Genomic DNA, 18,826 nt, shown 5'->3' with positions numbered 1-18,826 from the left:
GTAAATATTTTCAATATCGTTCCATAGTATCTTGAATCACCACAATCCAAGCTCATACGAGTGAGATATGCGCAAAATACTGAAGGTATTTCTGTTTACCCAATTTTCAGATTTATTACCAATTTTGTTCCTTAGACCTGCACCTGTTTCCAATTTGACTAAGATCTCACTTTTCATGATTTCTTGGGCAGCAAGATTGAATGCCATGATTTAAAATCCACCAATATCTAATATGTTTGCCAACTTTGCTCCATATTATCTCCAATATCCAAAATCACCTTATTCTCGAAAAATACACAAAAATACTCAATTAGCTCTCTTCAATTAAATAATTATGGGGAATTAAATCAAATAAATAATGGTAAATGCATGCTTATCAAATACCCCCACACTTGAGTGTTTGCTAGTCCTGGAGCAAAACGAAACAATAAATGCAGTACGGGAAATAAATAAAGAAAAACCTAACTCACTTTCATAGGAATCACAGTTGCACTTAGCATGTGCAACAAGCCTTTAAACCCCTAGGTTACCCTAGTGGACGAGTTGTGTCTCGTGAGTGTTTGCAGAGAATATACACACAAAATTCTTAAGTGCTCTTCTAATTATTCTGGCAATAGTAAGAGTAAAAAGATAGATTCCAAGACAAAGACACTCCATTAAAGATTGAAGGGAATATAGGCACCCCCACAGTTAAGCTCTTTACACCCTCTCTTGAGTCTAGCTCTAGGCAAACAATTCAATCGAGAAGTCTCGTCTTATCTTTAGTCTACCAATTCACCCTTTGATAAGACTAAACTAGGTACCAAATAATACCAAGAACTCAAGATCTAAGCAATATTGACCTTCTTAGACATTTCACCTTTATAAGCACATTGCTACACTTCTTTCTTTAATGGTCGCAGTTCTAGTCCGTGCAATGTCTTGCATCTTAAGCTTTCTAGATGGCCTATGTAACGAGTGTTGGGTCAGCTGCTCTCAAGTCATTTGGCCTTAAGGGATTAGGTGTAGAATACCCCTCGAACTTACGTACTCAAGCCAAGTAGTCTACAGGCCAAGAATGGACCAAAGACACCCCAATTGTTTGACGCGAGGCACGATGTTGGTGACACCGAGACCCGGTTACTAAGAAGGAGGTCTAAACATTAAACTTCGGCATATTCTTTTTTTTTTTTTTTTTCACATTATACTTCAATTCACTTCACATTTAAATAATCTAAAATCGGTCTCAACTTGTCACCATAAGCACAAGGCAATACAAGTTAACTAGATGGTCAAACCTTTTGGACTACCTGGGCTTCCTATTTTCCGATTCAACCTCAGTCTCAAAATGTAAAACCCATTACTATTCTCTCAAGAGGGTGTTCATTACTTTAGATGGGATTTCTAAAACACTTAACCTCTCATTTTGTATCTAATCAAGGAATTAAAACATGTATCTTACCAAAGCCAAAAAAGCCTCAGATTTAAGGGCAATTGGATACACCCAAATAAATTACTAAAAGCATTAAGAAACATAACATAATAACGATGTCCTTCTGTATAGGAGAAGGGCCTTATGAACGTGACTGATCGTTGGCAACAATCAAGGGCCTTATGAGCCATTTGTTGCAGATCTGACAATATGTTTCATTCATTAGATGAAGGATGAGCACTAGAACCATGGTGAGAGTGGGAGGCAACATCGTCAGAAGAACGGCTGGCTAAAAGATCAATGAGATTCCACCATGATAATTGCCAAACTGTCCACAATTGCCATGGCGATGGGAACCATTGAACGAGTATTGTTGCCACCAAAATTACGTGACCGACTACTGCAAGCCATATTAGCAGTTGCCTGAGGTATATTGAGGAGAGTCGAATCATCTTTGAGTCGGAGCATTTGAGTCAAAAGCATACTACGAATATCACCATAAGTTACAGGGATCACACAGGTGGAGACTAAGCTAACAAACACAGCATACTCTAGACCTAATTAATTCTCTTTCTTCTTTTTTTTTTCGTTGTTGTTGTTGAAGAGTAGACTAATTTCATTGCTAGAAAAATGCCTAAAATCAAGATTACATGCCTCTAGAATCCAAGGAATGGATATGGGCGAAACTAGCTTTGTCGTACAAGTTATGGCCTTGTGTGGGAGAGAATCCACAGCCAAATTGGATTTTCTCAAAACAGGAAATTGTTGTTGAAGGGTTTTAATGGTTTTAATTCTTCTACTTCATTCCACTGATCATGAAGAGAGATTAATTGTTTTTTTATTTATTTTCTAGAGTCCTTTCACAATGCCATAATGAAGTTGCATGGGTCCTTTATGCTAATACAATTATCTATTTCCTAAACTCAAGGGAATGGTTCAATTGCAACACCAGCTTGGTCACTGGTTGAGGACTATGAATATTAAAATCCGGATGCCATCTCTGCAGGTGAATAAACTGATTTTGCCACCTTCCATTACCCAAGACGCGCTACACCTCTAACATATCGCCCTCATAAATGAAAGAAGAAATTATAAAAATTCATCCCAACAAATGTTAGTCCACCCCCGAACTCAATTTTCAGGATTTCCTTGCTAGATCTCACTACACATCCATAGAAGTAAGTCGAAGATTGGATCTGTTGATCAATGAACATCGAAATTGGATGCTTTGCAATTCATCATACTCCTGTTGGGGTATCATAGTTCTCCGATAAGAACCAATATGCACAGGAGATGGGAGAGAGTCAATGTTAAGGCACCTTGGATTTTCCCCACAACACCAGCATATGAATTCTTCCCTTCCCCACCACCAACACCTCCATTACCTGCCTCCTCAGGATGTTTCAAACATTGGAACACAGATTCTCTTGGAGCCCCCATGTCCCTCGGAGCTTCTCTATCCTCACACATTATTCGAGTTTAATAAAATTCAGGAGAAGATTTCTTCGGAAAAGAAAAGAAAAGAAAGTTAACTAAATTTCCAATAAGGATTTCTTTTTGAAATTGTGGAGGAGGCAAAAAATTACTGTTAAGATATTTTTTTAAAAGGTATTAAATAAATTACCAAGAATATGTGACCGAAAAAATTAATAGAAAATAATAGGTAAATAAATGATAGGTAATAAGAAAATAAAAGTATTTCAATTAAAATAGAGGATAAATTCATCAAGTTAAAATTTTCCACGAAATAGGAATACACGCACTTTGTATAACTAGTAAAGTACTACATGCAATGCAAGTGAGATTTTGTTGGTTTTTGAATAATTATAGGTGTGTTGATCACTTGATTTCATTTGGTAGTGGCATTTTCGTACAATTTTTTTTTATGACGGCTATTGTTGTCACATCCACCAAGCCGGTACCCCATTTGGAATACCCGGGATGTGATCCACAGTCCAAGGATCAATGATCCGGTCCATGCCTCCCACTCCGTACATTTCTGCGTATATCTGGTCATTTCTCTTGTTGTAGGTTTTTTCGTGCTGTTTCTTGTCTCTTTTTCCCTTCTCGCGTTTGTCCTCCGTTTATTTCCGTTATTATTCGCCCGTTTCCTCTCCGGTGGGGCCTCTGTTTCTTCTTCTTGTGTCTCCTCCGTCGATTCCCCTCGCTCCCCCCCGGTGCGGTTTCTTCCTCCTCCATTCGTCCTCTCCCCCCTCCGGTTTTTCTTCCCCTCGTGCCTCGTTCCTCGTCCTGTTTCTCTTTCCGGTTTCGACTCGCTTTTCCATTTGTCTCCTTCCATGTATTCTCGTTGGCATTGATCAATTAGTCTAACTCTTGTGCTAGTCTCTGGGTGCATGCTTTGTCATGCCCGTCTTCTTTGGTCGTTCATCACTCTCCCATTTCCATTCTTGGGTCCGGTCTTCATCCCTTATCGTCCCGCTCTCTCCTCACCATTTGGTCTTTCGCTTCCTGCCTCCCTCGTCATCTCTCGTCGGTCTTAGATTCGATCTCCATTCCTCCCCCGGATCCTTTCCTATCCTTCACCTGGTCCATCCCGTTTCGTCTCATCCCCTTTGGTCATCCCTTGTCGGGCTCTCCGTCCTCTCCGGTTGTTCCGTCTTGGCGCCCGTGGCCCGTCTATCCATATGCAACTCTACCAATTGGCCCCTTTCGGTTCCATGCATGGTTTATGTCCCCTACCGGTTGGTTACCGCCTGCCCCATCCCCTCCTCCCGGGTTGTTCGTCTCTGCCCTTCCGTTCGTCCCCGGATAACCTATCCAACCCTGCTCCTTGTTGTCATCCAATCCCTGTCTCCCATCGGACATCCCATACTTTCCCTCCGATGCCTGGCGAAGTGTCAATAGAACACTCCCCAATCCCAAGTCAATACGTAAGCAATCACATATTCAAGTTCATCATCTTTCATGCAGCCAATACATCTTATCATAAAAGTTAAAACATGATATTGAAATGAATCATCATAGACATAAGTAAACAAGGATAGTAATATAACATGACAAGAGTATAAAGATGTCAATACTACTGTTCTAACACATATATAACAGTCTTATAAAGATTTAAAAGTAATCAAAAGGTTCCATTCATAAACAAGAACATAAATCATAAGTTGGTGATCTATATGTTTATGGAGATAACCATCCTTACCTTGAGTTGAATTGATGATGAATTGAGAGTACCAAGAAATAGTCCAAAATAATTGTTAAGGCCCTAAACAAACATCAATAATAAGTTAGAGAAGAAATTATGAAGATTGGATATCAATTGGATCAAACCTGGCCAAGGTTGCTGTCAGCAAAAACTTTGGTCGATGGTTTTGGTCGATGGTATCGACCAAAAGGATCGACCAAAATTTCCTTCGGGACAGAATGATGGATTTTGGGTGTTTTCATCCTAAATTGGTTTTTCGGTGTTCGGATCAATCTGAAACTTGGGGGAACACTTAACAACAGTAGTAGGACAATATAAGTCAAGAAAATTACCCAATCCAACGGTCCAAACAAAAAGCCCCAATTTGAGCTAACAAGTTCAGGTGATAAACATCATGGCATGAGTTGGAATTGATTGCATTGATGAGGAATGGCATGTAATAGTTAGATGAACTAATAGAAATTCGATTGGAATCATATAGAAGTGATAAACATGAACATAGCATGCCCTACAACTCAGTTTGGTACAAAACCACATGATGTTAATAGAAGAATAAAGGAATACATAAGCTAGGCATGAGGTGGAGGCATAGCATCAATGGATGGCTAAGAAACTCATAGGTTAATCATGTGTAGACACTTGGAGTGGTGGTTGCAAGGTTGCAGCACCATTTCCAATGTCTCACCAGCAGGAAGGGAAAATAAAAGAGTAAAAATGGTAGGGTAGAGAGTGGAATGGTGATTCATACCTTAGTGTGGAAGAAGTAGACAAGCATCAATAGTAAACAATGAGTTTTTGATGAGGTGCCCTTCACATTAGCCAAGGAGGTGCCTTGGGAAGCTCTCCCCACGATTTCAGGTGAGAAAAATGATTGCACAAGGCTCAAGGCTCAAGGCTCGAGGTCATAATAAATAGAATAGGAATATTCCATGGAATCTTTAACTTGGCAGACTGGAAAACTTTGGTCGATGGTTTTGGTCGATGGTATCGACCAAAAGGATCGACCAAAATGTTTCTCAGCAGAAAAACAGGTTTAGTTCAGCAACTTCAAGTAGGGATTTGAAAGGCTATACAAGGTCAATTTGAGTGAGGTTTTCTTCCACAATTCAATCAAGAAGTCAAGTTTCGGGGAATACCTTCGGATTGTGCACAGGAGGTCAATAGGTACATCAACGAGATTAATCTTCTCCGATGCGCAGACTTTCCTTAAACACTGATAATGCATTTAAGCAAGGGGTATCATCATCAATGTCCATCGGCTCAGTCTCCGAATCATGATCATCAATAAGAATGGTCCATAGGTCTCTTCTACCACCGCTTCGGGTCTTCGGACCTGAATACAACAGTAGATCCGGGTTAGGGTCAGGGTTAGAATAGGGCTGGATATTACAATTGTAGTATATGGAGTTCGTATGAGACTTGAGATGGTTGATTCTAAGCATGAATATCAAGAGGTTGGGCTTTAGTGGAGATGATTAATTCACTTGATTTCATTTGGTAGTGGCATTTTCATACAAATTTTTTTTTATGACGGCTATTGTAGTATATGGAGTTCGTATGAGAATTGAGGTGGTTGATTCTAAGCATGAGTATCAAGAGGTTGTGCTTTAGTGGAAATGATTAATTACAATTAATACTAAATTACAAATGGATATATTTTTCTTTTCCATTTTCTATAAATAAACGAGTGGATACATTCATAATGCCATAGTGACACTTTTCTACATCTTTTTTTTTTTTTTTTTTTTTTTTTTATTTTTTTAAGGGGTGGGGTGGGGTAGATGTATTTTTAATAGATTTAATTCTCTAATGGGATTTGAGACGGTTGGGATCTATGCATGAATATCAAGAAGATCATAAGTTGGGTTTTAATGGAGGGGATTCAAAGCAATTAATATTAATATATAATTAGACTAAAAGACTAATTAATGAGAAAGTACAATAACAATTTTCTACATAAGTAACGAAACCCTTTTGGCGAGTTATTGAGGGTATTCGAGGAATAAAAATGTTATCATCCTCCATGAGTTCATGCGTTTATAAAAGTAGTGTGTTTATATGATTTACTTCTGGAAATCGAAGCTGATCAGATGCAAAGTAAAGTGAAATCTAATAATCAAAATCTAAATTATTTGAAATTATTTATATTTTTTCTTAGAATAATGAATATGAATTATTAGAAAATTTGCTTTTTTTAGTATGAAAATTTCCCTTCCCTTCCTTTAATTTCCTTGCAACCAGACAAATTGACCATCAAAGATTGAATATTTAGTAAGAAATTAAATTTCAATATATTGAACTTTGAATCAAGTCAAAGAGAAGTAGTAATATAGGCAGGTAGTTATGTTTTAATGGAGAAGGTGTCATATGCTTTTCTCCTTCCATAGTTTCTCCTATGCTGAGGTACTTAAACCAAACACAACTAGATACTCCAGCTTGAGGAATCACTCTTTAAAAGCAATACATAAGAAGCCAAGTACACAGATGTACAAAATTGAATGGACTCAAAAACACGGACTTGGCATTTGAACACCCGAGGCAACCCCTTTTGCATTCTCACAAACAGAGGTGCTGTCACCATCACTTGATGTCAAATCAATATCAACGAGCTGTACTCCTTCGCATGGTACGGCTTCACTACATATGAGGGTAACTGCTTCCTTGGTGACAGATGTACCCTTGATGTTCTTGAAAAGAATGTCTGTGAGCTTCACACGTGAAGGCTGTGCATTGGATAGGGTTAATAAATGCCATTAGTAATCTTAGAGACAAGGTTTACAAAGCCAATATATAATTACCAGCCTTCAAGTGAAAAAGACGAGGTAGAGCAATCAGGATCCTCTCCTACGACCTGATCGACCTACCTCCCTTCTATCAAACACAAAAGGGGATGGTTAGACGAACATACTTATGCCAACCTAGACAAGGTGAGCTCACACACGAAGTCTAATTGGGTGGGGAGCATATATGTATTAACTTGATGAAAAGAGAGTGATTCTAACAAAGTGCTAATTGTGCTTGGAGAGAGATTGTCAATGACTCTGTACAGTCAAATTGGGTAGTATTTTGTTGATGTCACATTATTTTACTCGTTGGGCTCATCGAACTTACCGAGGAGTCACAGTGGTTCTTGTCACAATATTCTTGGTTGATGATGATGGGGTTTTTCACATTTTTCATGATAAGATCCTCAAATATAACATTAGAAACTTTGTTGTCTCCTGATGCTGGCCATGTTTTGATCCGGACGCCATTGTCAGTTCCAGTAAAAGTACAACTCTTCACTGTGATACCGTTCACTTCCTTTTCATTTTGATATTTCCCAAGGCTTCCCAAGCTGCAAAACAAAGAACAAAAGTTGGAGAAAGCCGTTTGAAACAATTTTCATCATCCCTCCTTTTCTTGTTTCTTTTTTTTTGGCGGCGGAGGGGGCTTCCAGATTTAACCCAACCGTAGGAGCCTTAATCTAATACCTAGCCCTGCGTACCCCTTCTAGGGCCAAGCGTAAACTTGACCCAGACCAACCCTAGTAGGGTTTTCCCAACAACTGCCCACCCCTAGTTCACCTTGATTATCATGCGCCCATTTAGTCATGGAACTTGCAAACCCATTGCATCCTACTAGGGCTAAGCCCAAGCTTTAATGCCCATAATATCATGGAAATAACAAAGCTCATCAAAGCCCATTTATATCAAGCACATGCTTTATATATGATGAACCTAGCCCACACCTAACTTCAAATACAGGCCCGATCTAATCCTATTTGGGCTCAAGGTGCTTGTGCTAGTTGCTTTTTCTCTGACACCCCTTTATTGTTTCAGATCTGATGTACTAATTAGTAGGAAGATTTATCAAAGTATTTAGGCATGATTAATATGTCATTACCTGATGCCATGACCTGGTCCACAATTCACATTGGAGACTAAAATGTTGGAAGTACCATCTCCGACAGAAACACAATCATCACCGGTTCCAATATTACTGTTAGTAACAGTGATTCCGGATGAGTCGCCGATGTGCACACCGTCCGTGTTTTGGCTCGTCGCAGGGGCTTGGATATTGATATCATGGACGGTAAAGTCACTGCTTTCAACAATACCTATGTGAAAAGCCTTACTGTTGATTAAAGTGATGCCGCTTAATGATCCGCCGGTAATTTTAAAAAGGCGCAAGGTCTGCAACAAAAGCGAAAGTTCATAAAGGGAAACAAATATTAAGGATCCAATTGTTTCCATGTAAAAATACAATAACTCACTGATTCAGCCATTTTGCAGTTTGAATTGCCAGTGTGATCACAACTACTGCCCCAAGAGCCTTCTCCTTGACCATCCAGAGATCCAGTTCCGGACCCAGTGATATCCAGCTCGTTTAGACTATCAAATGTGATCCATGACTCGGTAGATCCCGAGGAAGTTGGAGCTATTAATTTGCCGCTTATCTCAATACGAGGAGATTTCTTGTTTCCACAAGGACCACTAAACATGATTGAAGTAAGAAAGTAGTCACCTTTTGGGACCAAAAGGCTGGATGGTTCAGTAGATTTACATGCAGCGGCCCATGCATTAAGGAAGGCCTTATTATTATTTGTTTTCCCGTCGCCAACTGCTCCGTACTTGGTGACATCAAACACTGTACCCTGTGAATCATCACCTGGTGGCGGCCCGGAAGCATCTCTCGGTGCAGATGATGGTGATGGCGTTCCATTCGGAGTTTCACCTTCCGAGGTTCCTTTTTTATGTTTTGATTTGAGAAGCCGAGTCTCAATAGTTCTAGCTTTAGCCACCCATAGAAGGAAGCCTAGTAAACATATTAACATAAGAAGCCTGCCCGAATCCATCGTTGATTTCTCCTAAGCAAATAAAGACTCAAAGACAAGTGAGAAAAGCAAACGAGCTATGATCATAAACAAGGATCAGGCAGAGCCTTAGAGACCTTGCTTGGGACGAGAGGTTTGGTTGATACGAACTCCAACAGATGTCTAGTGGACTTCGTTCAAGTTGTAACGCTTGTGGGAGGGAGTTGATATTTATGTTCTGAACTTCCATCCTTATTTGGGCTTTACACGTGAATTTAGCGAGAGAGATCTTAACTCACTGTTCTTGTTAATATTAACTGTGCGGTAAGAAATCCACATTCAAATAAGGATCGGCTGCCCTTTTCTTTAGGAAAAAGTATGAGAGGAAAAAAAAGAGAGTAGGTAATATGTGGTTCTTTGGCTTGTTAGTTTGGTTATGCTGTTTCGCAGTTTGTTTTTCTCTCTTTTTGAGTGAGTGGAAAGTTTTCTTAATGAAGGTTCTTGGTCAGGGGATTCTCCCTCAACCTAGTATACCACTTGATAAGGAACTGGTGAGCGATGGGTGTACTGGGGGAGTTGTATTTGCCAGTTTGAGTGTTTATTTTTCCTTGTAATCCTTTTTATCCCCTTTTCATAAAGTGTTTTATTTATTTTTTGTAGAAAAAAAAAATAAAAAACGATTTATGTTGGTCTATGGTCAGGCTTTATGTACGGATGATAAATTTAGGAACTTGGATCCGCTACGGTGCTGGAAGGTCACCACATAATGATGTTCAATTTTCAGTTATTGTTGATGAATTTAGGGACTGGGTCCTCTATGGTGAAAAGTAGGTCACCAATCTTGCAATTAGGGGATTACCCCAATATAGAACCACACACGGAAGAAAGATCCTAAATGTCCACGAAATGATCATTCAACTATTGTATAGAAGAAGCCTTACACATACTTAGTATTTTTTTTGGTACGACACATGTTCAATATTTTATTTGTTTGTTTTAGTGAATATATTCACTTGTTAAATAGAAGGTTAAGATGATTTTGTTTGGCTTGGGTTTCCCTCCAAGTAGGGGATGGCCCATTACTTGAGTTATCCCATGTGGTTTATGGATGGGCAAGTTATTTTTTTTCTTAAGAGGTCCAAAGGGGGACAAATTGCTTGTTTTGGTGGATGAAACAATGAAGGAAGGAATCACAAAATAGAGAAGAAAGATCTCAAGTCCTGTTTTTGGGTGTGCCTTGCCCACATGGCATCCAAGACGATGTAGGCCAAGTCTATCGAAAAGCTGACGTAGAGAGCATAGGAGACGTGCGCCTCCAATGGAGAGATCTTGTCTTGGTGGCCTCCTTTAGGCACAAGGTTTCTGCTATCAATGTGTGAGATCACTCTAGCAGGTTGAAGCATGCACTTGTCTTTCTTAACAGCAGTGCACTCCTCATCACAAGGAATGGACAAGATCATCCAGTGTTCAATCCAGTATAGTATGTCGTCGAACTCACAGCCTGGTCCATTCCATCTGCTCTCACTTGGGACGTAAGGAGGTCCAGTATGTGTGTTAGCGGCCATGTGGAGAAGGGGATGTGGATGTCCCACACCTTGCTCTCTATCACCAATCATTTGTCCTCTTTACCGACTAGCTCTGATCGTGTCGCTAACCAATCAAAAATAAAATCCTATGCTAATCTAGCAAGCAAAAAGTACGGGGTCGAACTATGGGGAAGTAAAAGGGTAAGTTACTAAGATTGAATTTAACACAACCTAATTTAAACTTAATCTATTAATTAATGCAAAAACTTAATCTATGAATATGTTAAGATCTTTGGGATTTCGAATCCCCAATGCTTTTCCCTAACCGATATAACTCTACACTTCAAAGTAAATTAGGGATGGTCTTTCTAGATATGCCCTATCTTCGCAAGACTATCGTCCTTCGCGGAAGCTTGGCACGCTTAGTTCGTTGAGCTATAGAACATCTTTGGCCAAACTCAAACACAATCTACTAGAAGAGATAGAACAATCAAATTAATGAAATAAGCATGGTTCATCTACATCCCAAAGAAGAGGAACTAGCTACTCATTATCACAAAGTTCATAAGAAAAATAAAGATGAAACATAGGGAGAGAGAGAGAGAGAGAGAGAGAGAGAGAGAGAGAGAGAGAGAGAGAGAGAGAGAGAGAGAGAGAGAGAGAGAGAGAGAGAGAGAGAGAGAGAGATGTGGTCTTCTTCTTCAGCAATGAGAGAGATGAGAGCCGCGTTCGCTGTCTTCTTTTCTTCTCTGTGCCTGGCTTCTCTTTTATGTCTCCCGCACACAATGAATCCCCTCTCTTTACGCGTAGATTTTACCTTTATTCGTTCGGATTTTGGAAAAACTCAAAACTATAAAGTTATAAATATTCTCAATATCGTTCCATAGTATCTTGAATCACCACAATCCAAGCTCATACGAGTGAGATATGTGCAAAATACTGAAGGTATGTCTGTTTACCCAATTTTCAGATTTATTACCAATTTTGTTCCTTAGACCTCCACCTGTTTCCAATTTGACTAAGATCTCACTTTTCATGATTTCTTGGGCAACAAGATTGAATGCCATGATTTAAAATCCACCAATATCTAATATATTTGCCAACTTTGCTCCATATTATCTCCAATATCCAAAGTCACCTTATTCCTGAAAAATACACAAAAATACTCAATTAGCTCTCTTCAATTAAATGAGTATGGGGAATTAAATCAAATAAATAATGGTAAATGCATGCTTATCAAATACCACCACACTTGAGTGTTTGCTAGTCCTCGAGCAAAACGAAACAATAAATGCAATACGGGAAATAAATAAAGAAAAACCTAACTCACTTTCATCGGAATCACAGTTGCACTTAGCATGTGCAACAAGCCTTTAAACCCCTAGGTTACCCTAGTGGACGAGTTGTGTCTCGTGAGTGTTTGCAGAGAATATACACACAAAATTCTTAAGTGCTCTTCTAATTATTCTGGCAATAGTAAGAGTAAAAAGATAGATTCCAAGACAAAGACACTCTATTAATGATTGAAGGGAATATAGGCACCCCCACAGTTAAGCTCTTTACACCCTCTCTTGAGTCTAGCTCTAGGCAAACAATTCAATCGAGAAGTCTCGTCTTATCTTCAGTCTACCCGTTCACCCTTTGATAAGACTAAACTAGGTACCAAATAATACCAAGAACTCAAGATCTAAGCAATATTGACCTTCTTAGACATTTCTCCTTTATAAGCACATTACTTCACTTCTTTCTTTAATGGTCGCAGTTCTAGTCCGTGCAATGTCTTGCATCTTAAGCTTTCTAGATGGCCTATGTAACAAGTGTTGGGTCAGCCGCTCTCAAGCCATTTGGCCTTAAGGGATTAGGTGTAGAATACCCCTCGAACTTACGTACTCAAGCCAACTAGGCTACAGGCCAAGACTGGACCAAAGACACCCCAATTGTTCGACGCGAGGCACGATGTTGGTGACACCGAGACCCGGTTACTAAGAAGGAGGTCTAAACATTAAACTTCGGCATATTCTTTTTTTTTTTTTTTCTTCACATTATACTTCAATTCACTTCAAATTTAAATAATCTAAAATCGGTCTCAACTTGTCACCATAAGCACAAGGCAATACAAGATAACTAGATGCTCAAACCTTTTGGACTACCTGGGGTTCCTATTTTCCGATTCAACCTCAGTCTCAAAATGTAAAACCCATTACTATTCTCTCAAGAGGGTGTTCATTACTTCAGATGGGATTTCTAAAACACTTAAACTCTCATTTTGTATCTAATCAAGGAATTAAAACATGTATCTTACCAAAGCCAGAAAAGCCTCAGATTTAAGGGCAATTGGATACACCCAAATAAATTACTAAAAGCATTAAGAAACATAACATAATAACGATGTCCTTCTGTATAGGAGAAGGGCCTTATGAACGTGACTGATCGTTGGCGACAATCAAGGGCCTTATGAGCCATTTGTTGCAGATCTGACAATATGTTTCATTCATTAGATGAAGGATGAGCACTAGAACCATGGTGAGACTGGGAGGCAACAACGTCAGAAGAGCGGCTGGCTAAAAGATCAATGAGATTCCACGACGATAATTGCCAAACTGTCCACAATAGCCATGGCGATGGGAACCATTCAACGAGCATTGTTGCCACCAAAATTACGTGACCGACTACTGCAAGCCATATTAGCAGTTGCCTGAGGTATATTGAGGAGAGTCGAATCATCTTTGAGTCGGAGCATTTGAGTCAAAAGCATACTACGAATATCACCATAAGTTACAGGGATCACACAGGTGGAGACTAAGCTAACAAACACAACATACTCTGGACCTAATTAATTCTCTTTCTTCTTTTTTTTTTTTTTGGTTGTTGTTGTTGTTGTTGAAGAGTAGACTAATTTCATTGCTAGAAAAATGCCTAAAATCCAGATTACATGCCTCTAGAATCCAAGGAATGGATATGGGCAAAACTAGCTCTGTCGTACAAGTTATGGCCTTTTGTGGGAGAGAATCCACAGCCAAATTGGACTTTCTCAAAACAGGAAATTGTTGTTGAAGGGTTTTAATGGTTTTAATTCTTCTACTTCATTCCACTGATCATGAAGAGAGATTAATTGTTTTTTTATATTTTCTAGAGTCCTTTCACAATGCCATAATGAAGTTGCATGGGTCCTTTAGGCTAATACAATTATCCATTTTCTAAACTCAAGGGATTGGTTCAATTGCAACACCAACTTGGCCACTGGTTGAGGACTATGAATATTAAAATCCGGATGCCATCTCTGCAGGTGAATAAACTAATTTTGCCACCATCCATTACCCAAGACGCGCTACACCTCTAACATATCGCCCTCATAAATGAAAGAAGAAATTATAAAAATTCATCCCAACAAATGTTAGTCCACCCCCGAACTCAATTTTCAGGATTTCCTTGCTAGATCTCACTACACATCCATAGAAGTAAGTCGAAGATTGGATCTGTTGATCAATGAACATCGAAATTGGATGCTTTGCAATTCATCATACTCCTGTTGGGGTATCATAGTTCTCCGATAAGAACCAATATGCACAGGAGATGGGAGAGAGTCAATGTTAAGGCACCTTGGATTTTCCCCACAACACCAGCATATGAATTCTTCCCTTCCCCACCACCAACACCTCCATTACCTGCCTCCTCAGGATGTTTCAAACATTGGAACACAGATTCTCTTGGAGCCCCCATGTCCCTCGGAGCTTCTCTATCCTCACACATTATTCGAGTTTAATAAAATTCAGGAGAAGATTTCTTCGGAAAAGAAAAGAAAAGAAAGTTAACTAAATTTCCAATAAGGATTTCTTTTTGAAATTGTGGAGGAGGCAAAAAATTACTGTTAAGATATTTTTTTAAAAGGTATTAAATAAATTACCAAGAATATGTGACCGAAAAAATTAATAGAAAATAATAGGTAAATAAATGATAGGTAATAAAGAAAATAAAGGTATTTCAATTAAAATAGAGGATAAATTCATCAAGTTAAAATTTTCCACGAAATAGGAATACACGCACTTTGTATAACTAGTAAAGTACTACATGCAATGCAAGTGAGATTTTGTTGGTTTTTGAATAATTATAGGTGTGTTGATCACTTGATTTCATTTGGTAGTGGCATTTTCGTACAATTTTTTTTTATGACGGCTATTGTAGTATATGGAGTTCGTATGAGACTTGAGATGGTTGATTCTAAGCATGAATATCAAGAGGTTGGGCTTTAGTGGAGATGATTAATTCACTTGATTTCATTTGGTAGTGGCATTTTCATACAAATTTTTTTTTATGACGGCTATTGTAGTATATGGAGTTCGTATGAGAATTGAGATGGTTGATTCTAAGCATGAATATCAAGAGGTTGTGCTTTAGTGGAGACGATTAATTACAATTAATACTAAATTGCAAATGAATATATTTTTCTTTTCCTTTTCTATAAATAAAAGAGTGGATATATTCGTAATGCCATAGTGACGTTTTTCTACATCTTTTTTTATTTTATTTTTATTATTATTTATTTTTATAAGGGGTCGGGTGGGGTAGAGGTATTTTTAATAGATTAATTCTCTAATGGGATTTGAGATAGTTGGGATCAACGCATGAATATCAAGAAGATCATAAGTTGGGTTTTAATGGAGGGGATTCATTACAATTAATATTAATATATAATTAGAATAAAAGACTAATTAATGAGCAAGTACAATAACAATTTTTTACATAAGTAACCAAACCATTTTGGCGAGTAATTGAGGGTATTCTAGGAATAAAAATGTTATCATCCTCCATGAGTTCATGCGTTTATAAAAGTAGTATGTTTATATGATTTACTTCTGGAAATCCAAACTGATCGGATGCAAGGTAAAGTGAAATCTAATAATCAACTTCTAATTTATTTGAAGTTATTTATATTGTTTCTTAGAGTAATGAATATGAATTATTAGAAAATTTGCTTTTTTAAGTATGGAAATTTCCCTTCCCTTCCTTTAATTTCCTTGCAACCAGACAAATTGACCATCAAAGATTGAATATTTAGTAAGAAATTAAATTTCAATATATTGAACTTTGAATCAAGTCAAAGAGAAGTAGTAATATAGGCAGGTAGTTATGTTTTAATGGAGAAGGTGTCATATGCTTTTCTCCTTCCATAGTTTCTCCTTTGCTGAGGTACTTGAACCAAACACAACTAGATACTCCAGCTTGAGGAATCACTCTTTAAAAGCAATACATAAGAAGCCAAGTACACAGATGTACAAAATTGAATGGACTCAAAAACACGGACTTGGCATTTGAACACCCGAGGCAACCCCTTTTGCATTCTCACAAACAGAGGTGCTGTCACCATCACTTGATGTCAAATCAATATCAACGAGCTGTACTCCTTCGCATGGTACGGCTTCACTACATATGAGGGTAACTGCTTCCTTGGTGACAGATGTACCCTTGATGTTCTTGAAAAGAATGTCTGTGAGCTTCACACGTGAAGGCTGTGCATTGGATAGGGTTAATAAATGCCATTAGTAATCTTAGAGACAAGGTTTACAAAGCCAATATATAATTACCAGCCTTCAAGTGAAAAAGACGAGGTAGAGCAATCAGGATCCTCTCCTACGACCTGATCGACCTACCTCCCTTCTATCAAACACAAAAGGGGATGGTTAGACGAACATACTTATGCCAACCTAGACAAGGTGAGCTCACACACGAAGTCAAATTGGGTGGGGAGCATATATGTATTAACTTGATGAAAAGAGAGTGATTCTAACAAAGTGCTAATTGTGCTTGGAGAGAGATTGTCAATGACTCTGTACAGTCAAATTGGGTAGTGTTTTGTTGATGTCACATTATTTTACTCGTTGGGCTCATCGAACTTACCGAGGAGTCACAGTGGTTCTTGTCACAATATTCTTGGTTGATGATGATGGGGTTTTTCACATTTTTCATGATAAGATCCTCAAATATAACATTAGAAACTTTGTTGTCTCCTGATGCTGGCCATGTTTTGATCCGGACGCCATTGTCAGTTCCAGTAAAAGTACAACTCTTCACTGTGATACCGTTCACTTCCTTTTCATTTTGATATTTCCCAAGGCTTCCCAAGCTGCAAAACAAAGAACAAAAGTTGGAGAAAGCCGTTTGAAACAATTTTCATCATCCCTCCTTTTCTTGTTTCTTTTTTTTTGGCGGCGGAGCGGGCTTTCAGATTTAACCCAACCGTAGGAGCCTTAATCTAATACCTAGCCCTGCGTACCCTTCTAGGGCCAAGCGTAAACTTGACCCAGACCAACCCTAGTAGGGTTTTCCCAACAACTGCCCACCCCTAGTTCACCTTGATTATCATGCGCCCATTTAGTCATGGAACTTGCAAACCCATTGCATCCTACTAGGTCTAAGCCCAAGCTTTAATGCCCATAATATCATGGAAATAACAAAGCTCATCAAAGCCCATTTATATCAAGCACATGCTTTATATATGATGAACCTAGCCCACACCTAACTTCAAATACAGGCCCGATCTAATCCTATTTGGGCTCAAGGTGCTTGTGCTAGTTGCTTTTTCTCTGACACCCCTTTATTGTTTCAGATCTGATGTACTAATTAGTAGGAAGATTTATCAAAGTATTTAGGCATGATTAATATGTCATTACCTGATGCCATGACCTGGTCCACAATTCACATTGGAGACTAAAATGTTGGAAGTACCATCTCCGACAGAAACACAATCATCACCGGTTCCAATATTACTGTTAGTAACAGTGATTCCGGATGAGTCGCCGATGTGCACACCGTCCGTGTTTTGGCTCGTCGCAGGGGCTTGGATATTGATATCATGGACGGTAAAGTCACTGCTTTCAACAATACCTATGTGAAAAGCCTTACTGTTGATTAAAGTGATGCCGCTTAATGATCCGCCGGTAATTTTAAAAAGGCGCAAGGTCTGCAACAAAAGCGAAAGTTCATAAAGGGAAACAAATATTAAGGATCCAATTGTTTCCATGTAAAAATACGATAACTCACTGATTCAGCCATTTTGCAGTTTGAATTGCCAGTGTGATCACAACTACTGCCCCAAGAGCCTTCTCCTTGACCATCCAGAGATCCAGTTCCGGACCCAGTGATATCCAGCTCGTTTAGACTATCAAATGTGATCCATGACTCGGTAGATCCCGAGGAAGTTGGAGCTATTAATTTGCCGCTTATCTCAATACGAGGAGATTTCTTGTTTCCACAAGGACCACTAAACATGATTGAAGTAAGAAAGTAGTCACCTTTTGGGACCAAAAGGCTGGATGGTTCAGTAGATTTACATGCAGCGGCCCATGCATTAAGGAAGGCCTTATTATTATTTGTTTTCCTGTCGCCAACTGCTCCGTACTTGGTGACATCAAACACTGTACCCTGTGAATCATCACCTGGTGGCGGCCCGGAAGCATCTCTCGGTGCAGATGCTGGTGATGGCGTTCCAGTCGGAGTTTCACCTTCCGAGGTTCCTTTTTTATGTTTTGATTTGAGAAGCCGAGTCTCAATAGTTCTAGCTTTAGCCACCCATAGAAGGAAGCCTAGTAAACATATTAACATAAGAAGCCTGCCCGAATCCATCGTTGATTTCTCCTATGCAAATAAAGACTCAAAGACAAGTGAGAAAAGCAAACAAGCTATGATCATAAACAAGGATCAGGCAGAGCCTTAGAGACCTTGCTTGGGACGAGAGGTTTGGTTGATACGAACTCCAACAGATGTCTAGTGGACTTCGTTCAAGTTGTAACGCTTGTGGGAGGGAGTTGATATTTATGTTCTGAATTTCCATCCTTATTTGGGCTTTACACGTGAATTTAGCGAGAGAGATCTTAACTCACTGTTCTTGTTAATATTAACTGTGCGGTAAGAAATCCACATTCAAATAA

At 38.9% G+C, this 18,826-nt stretch overlaps 2 protein-coding genes across 2 annotated transcripts; both read right to left on the bottom strand.

Moving 5' to 3' along the window:
• Nucleotides 1-7,084: 7,084 nt before the first annotated feature.
• LOC149011553 (exopolygalacturonase-like) lies at nt 7,085-9,417 on the bottom strand. The gene is made up of 4 exons (XM_089162695.1): nt 8,836-9,417; nt 8,466-8,755; nt 7,692-7,917; nt 7,085-7,303 (listed from the first exon to the last, which is right to left on the bottom strand). Exons 1-4 carry the CDS (start codon nt 9,415-9,417, stop codon nt 7,085-7,087), a joined length of 1,317 nt encoding a protein of 438 aa, XP_089018821.1.
• A 6,772-nt stretch (nt 9,418-16,189) lies between these two features.
• Nucleotides 16,190-18,521, bottom strand: LOC149011552 (exopolygalacturonase-like). The gene is made up of 4 exons (XM_089162694.1): nt 17,940-18,521; nt 17,570-17,859; nt 16,797-17,022; nt 16,190-16,408 (listed from the first exon to the last, which is right to left on the bottom strand). Exons 1-4 carry the CDS (start codon nt 18,519-18,521, stop codon nt 16,190-16,192), a joined length of 1,317 nt encoding a protein of 438 aa, XP_089018820.1.
• Nucleotides 18,522-18,826: the final 305 nt, after the last annotated feature.

The sequence above is a fragment of the Hakea prostrata genome, chromosome 7 (assembly GCF_041222555.1).
Source record: "Hakea prostrata isolate BN-2017 chromosome 7, UWA_Hpros_2, whole genome shotgun sequence".
NCBI lineage: Eukaryota > Viridiplantae > Streptophyta > Magnoliopsida > Proteales > Proteaceae > Hakea > Hakea prostrata.
The sequence above is the reverse complement of the archived record's forward strand: the minus strand, read 5'-3'. Positions and strand labels throughout refer to the sequence as shown.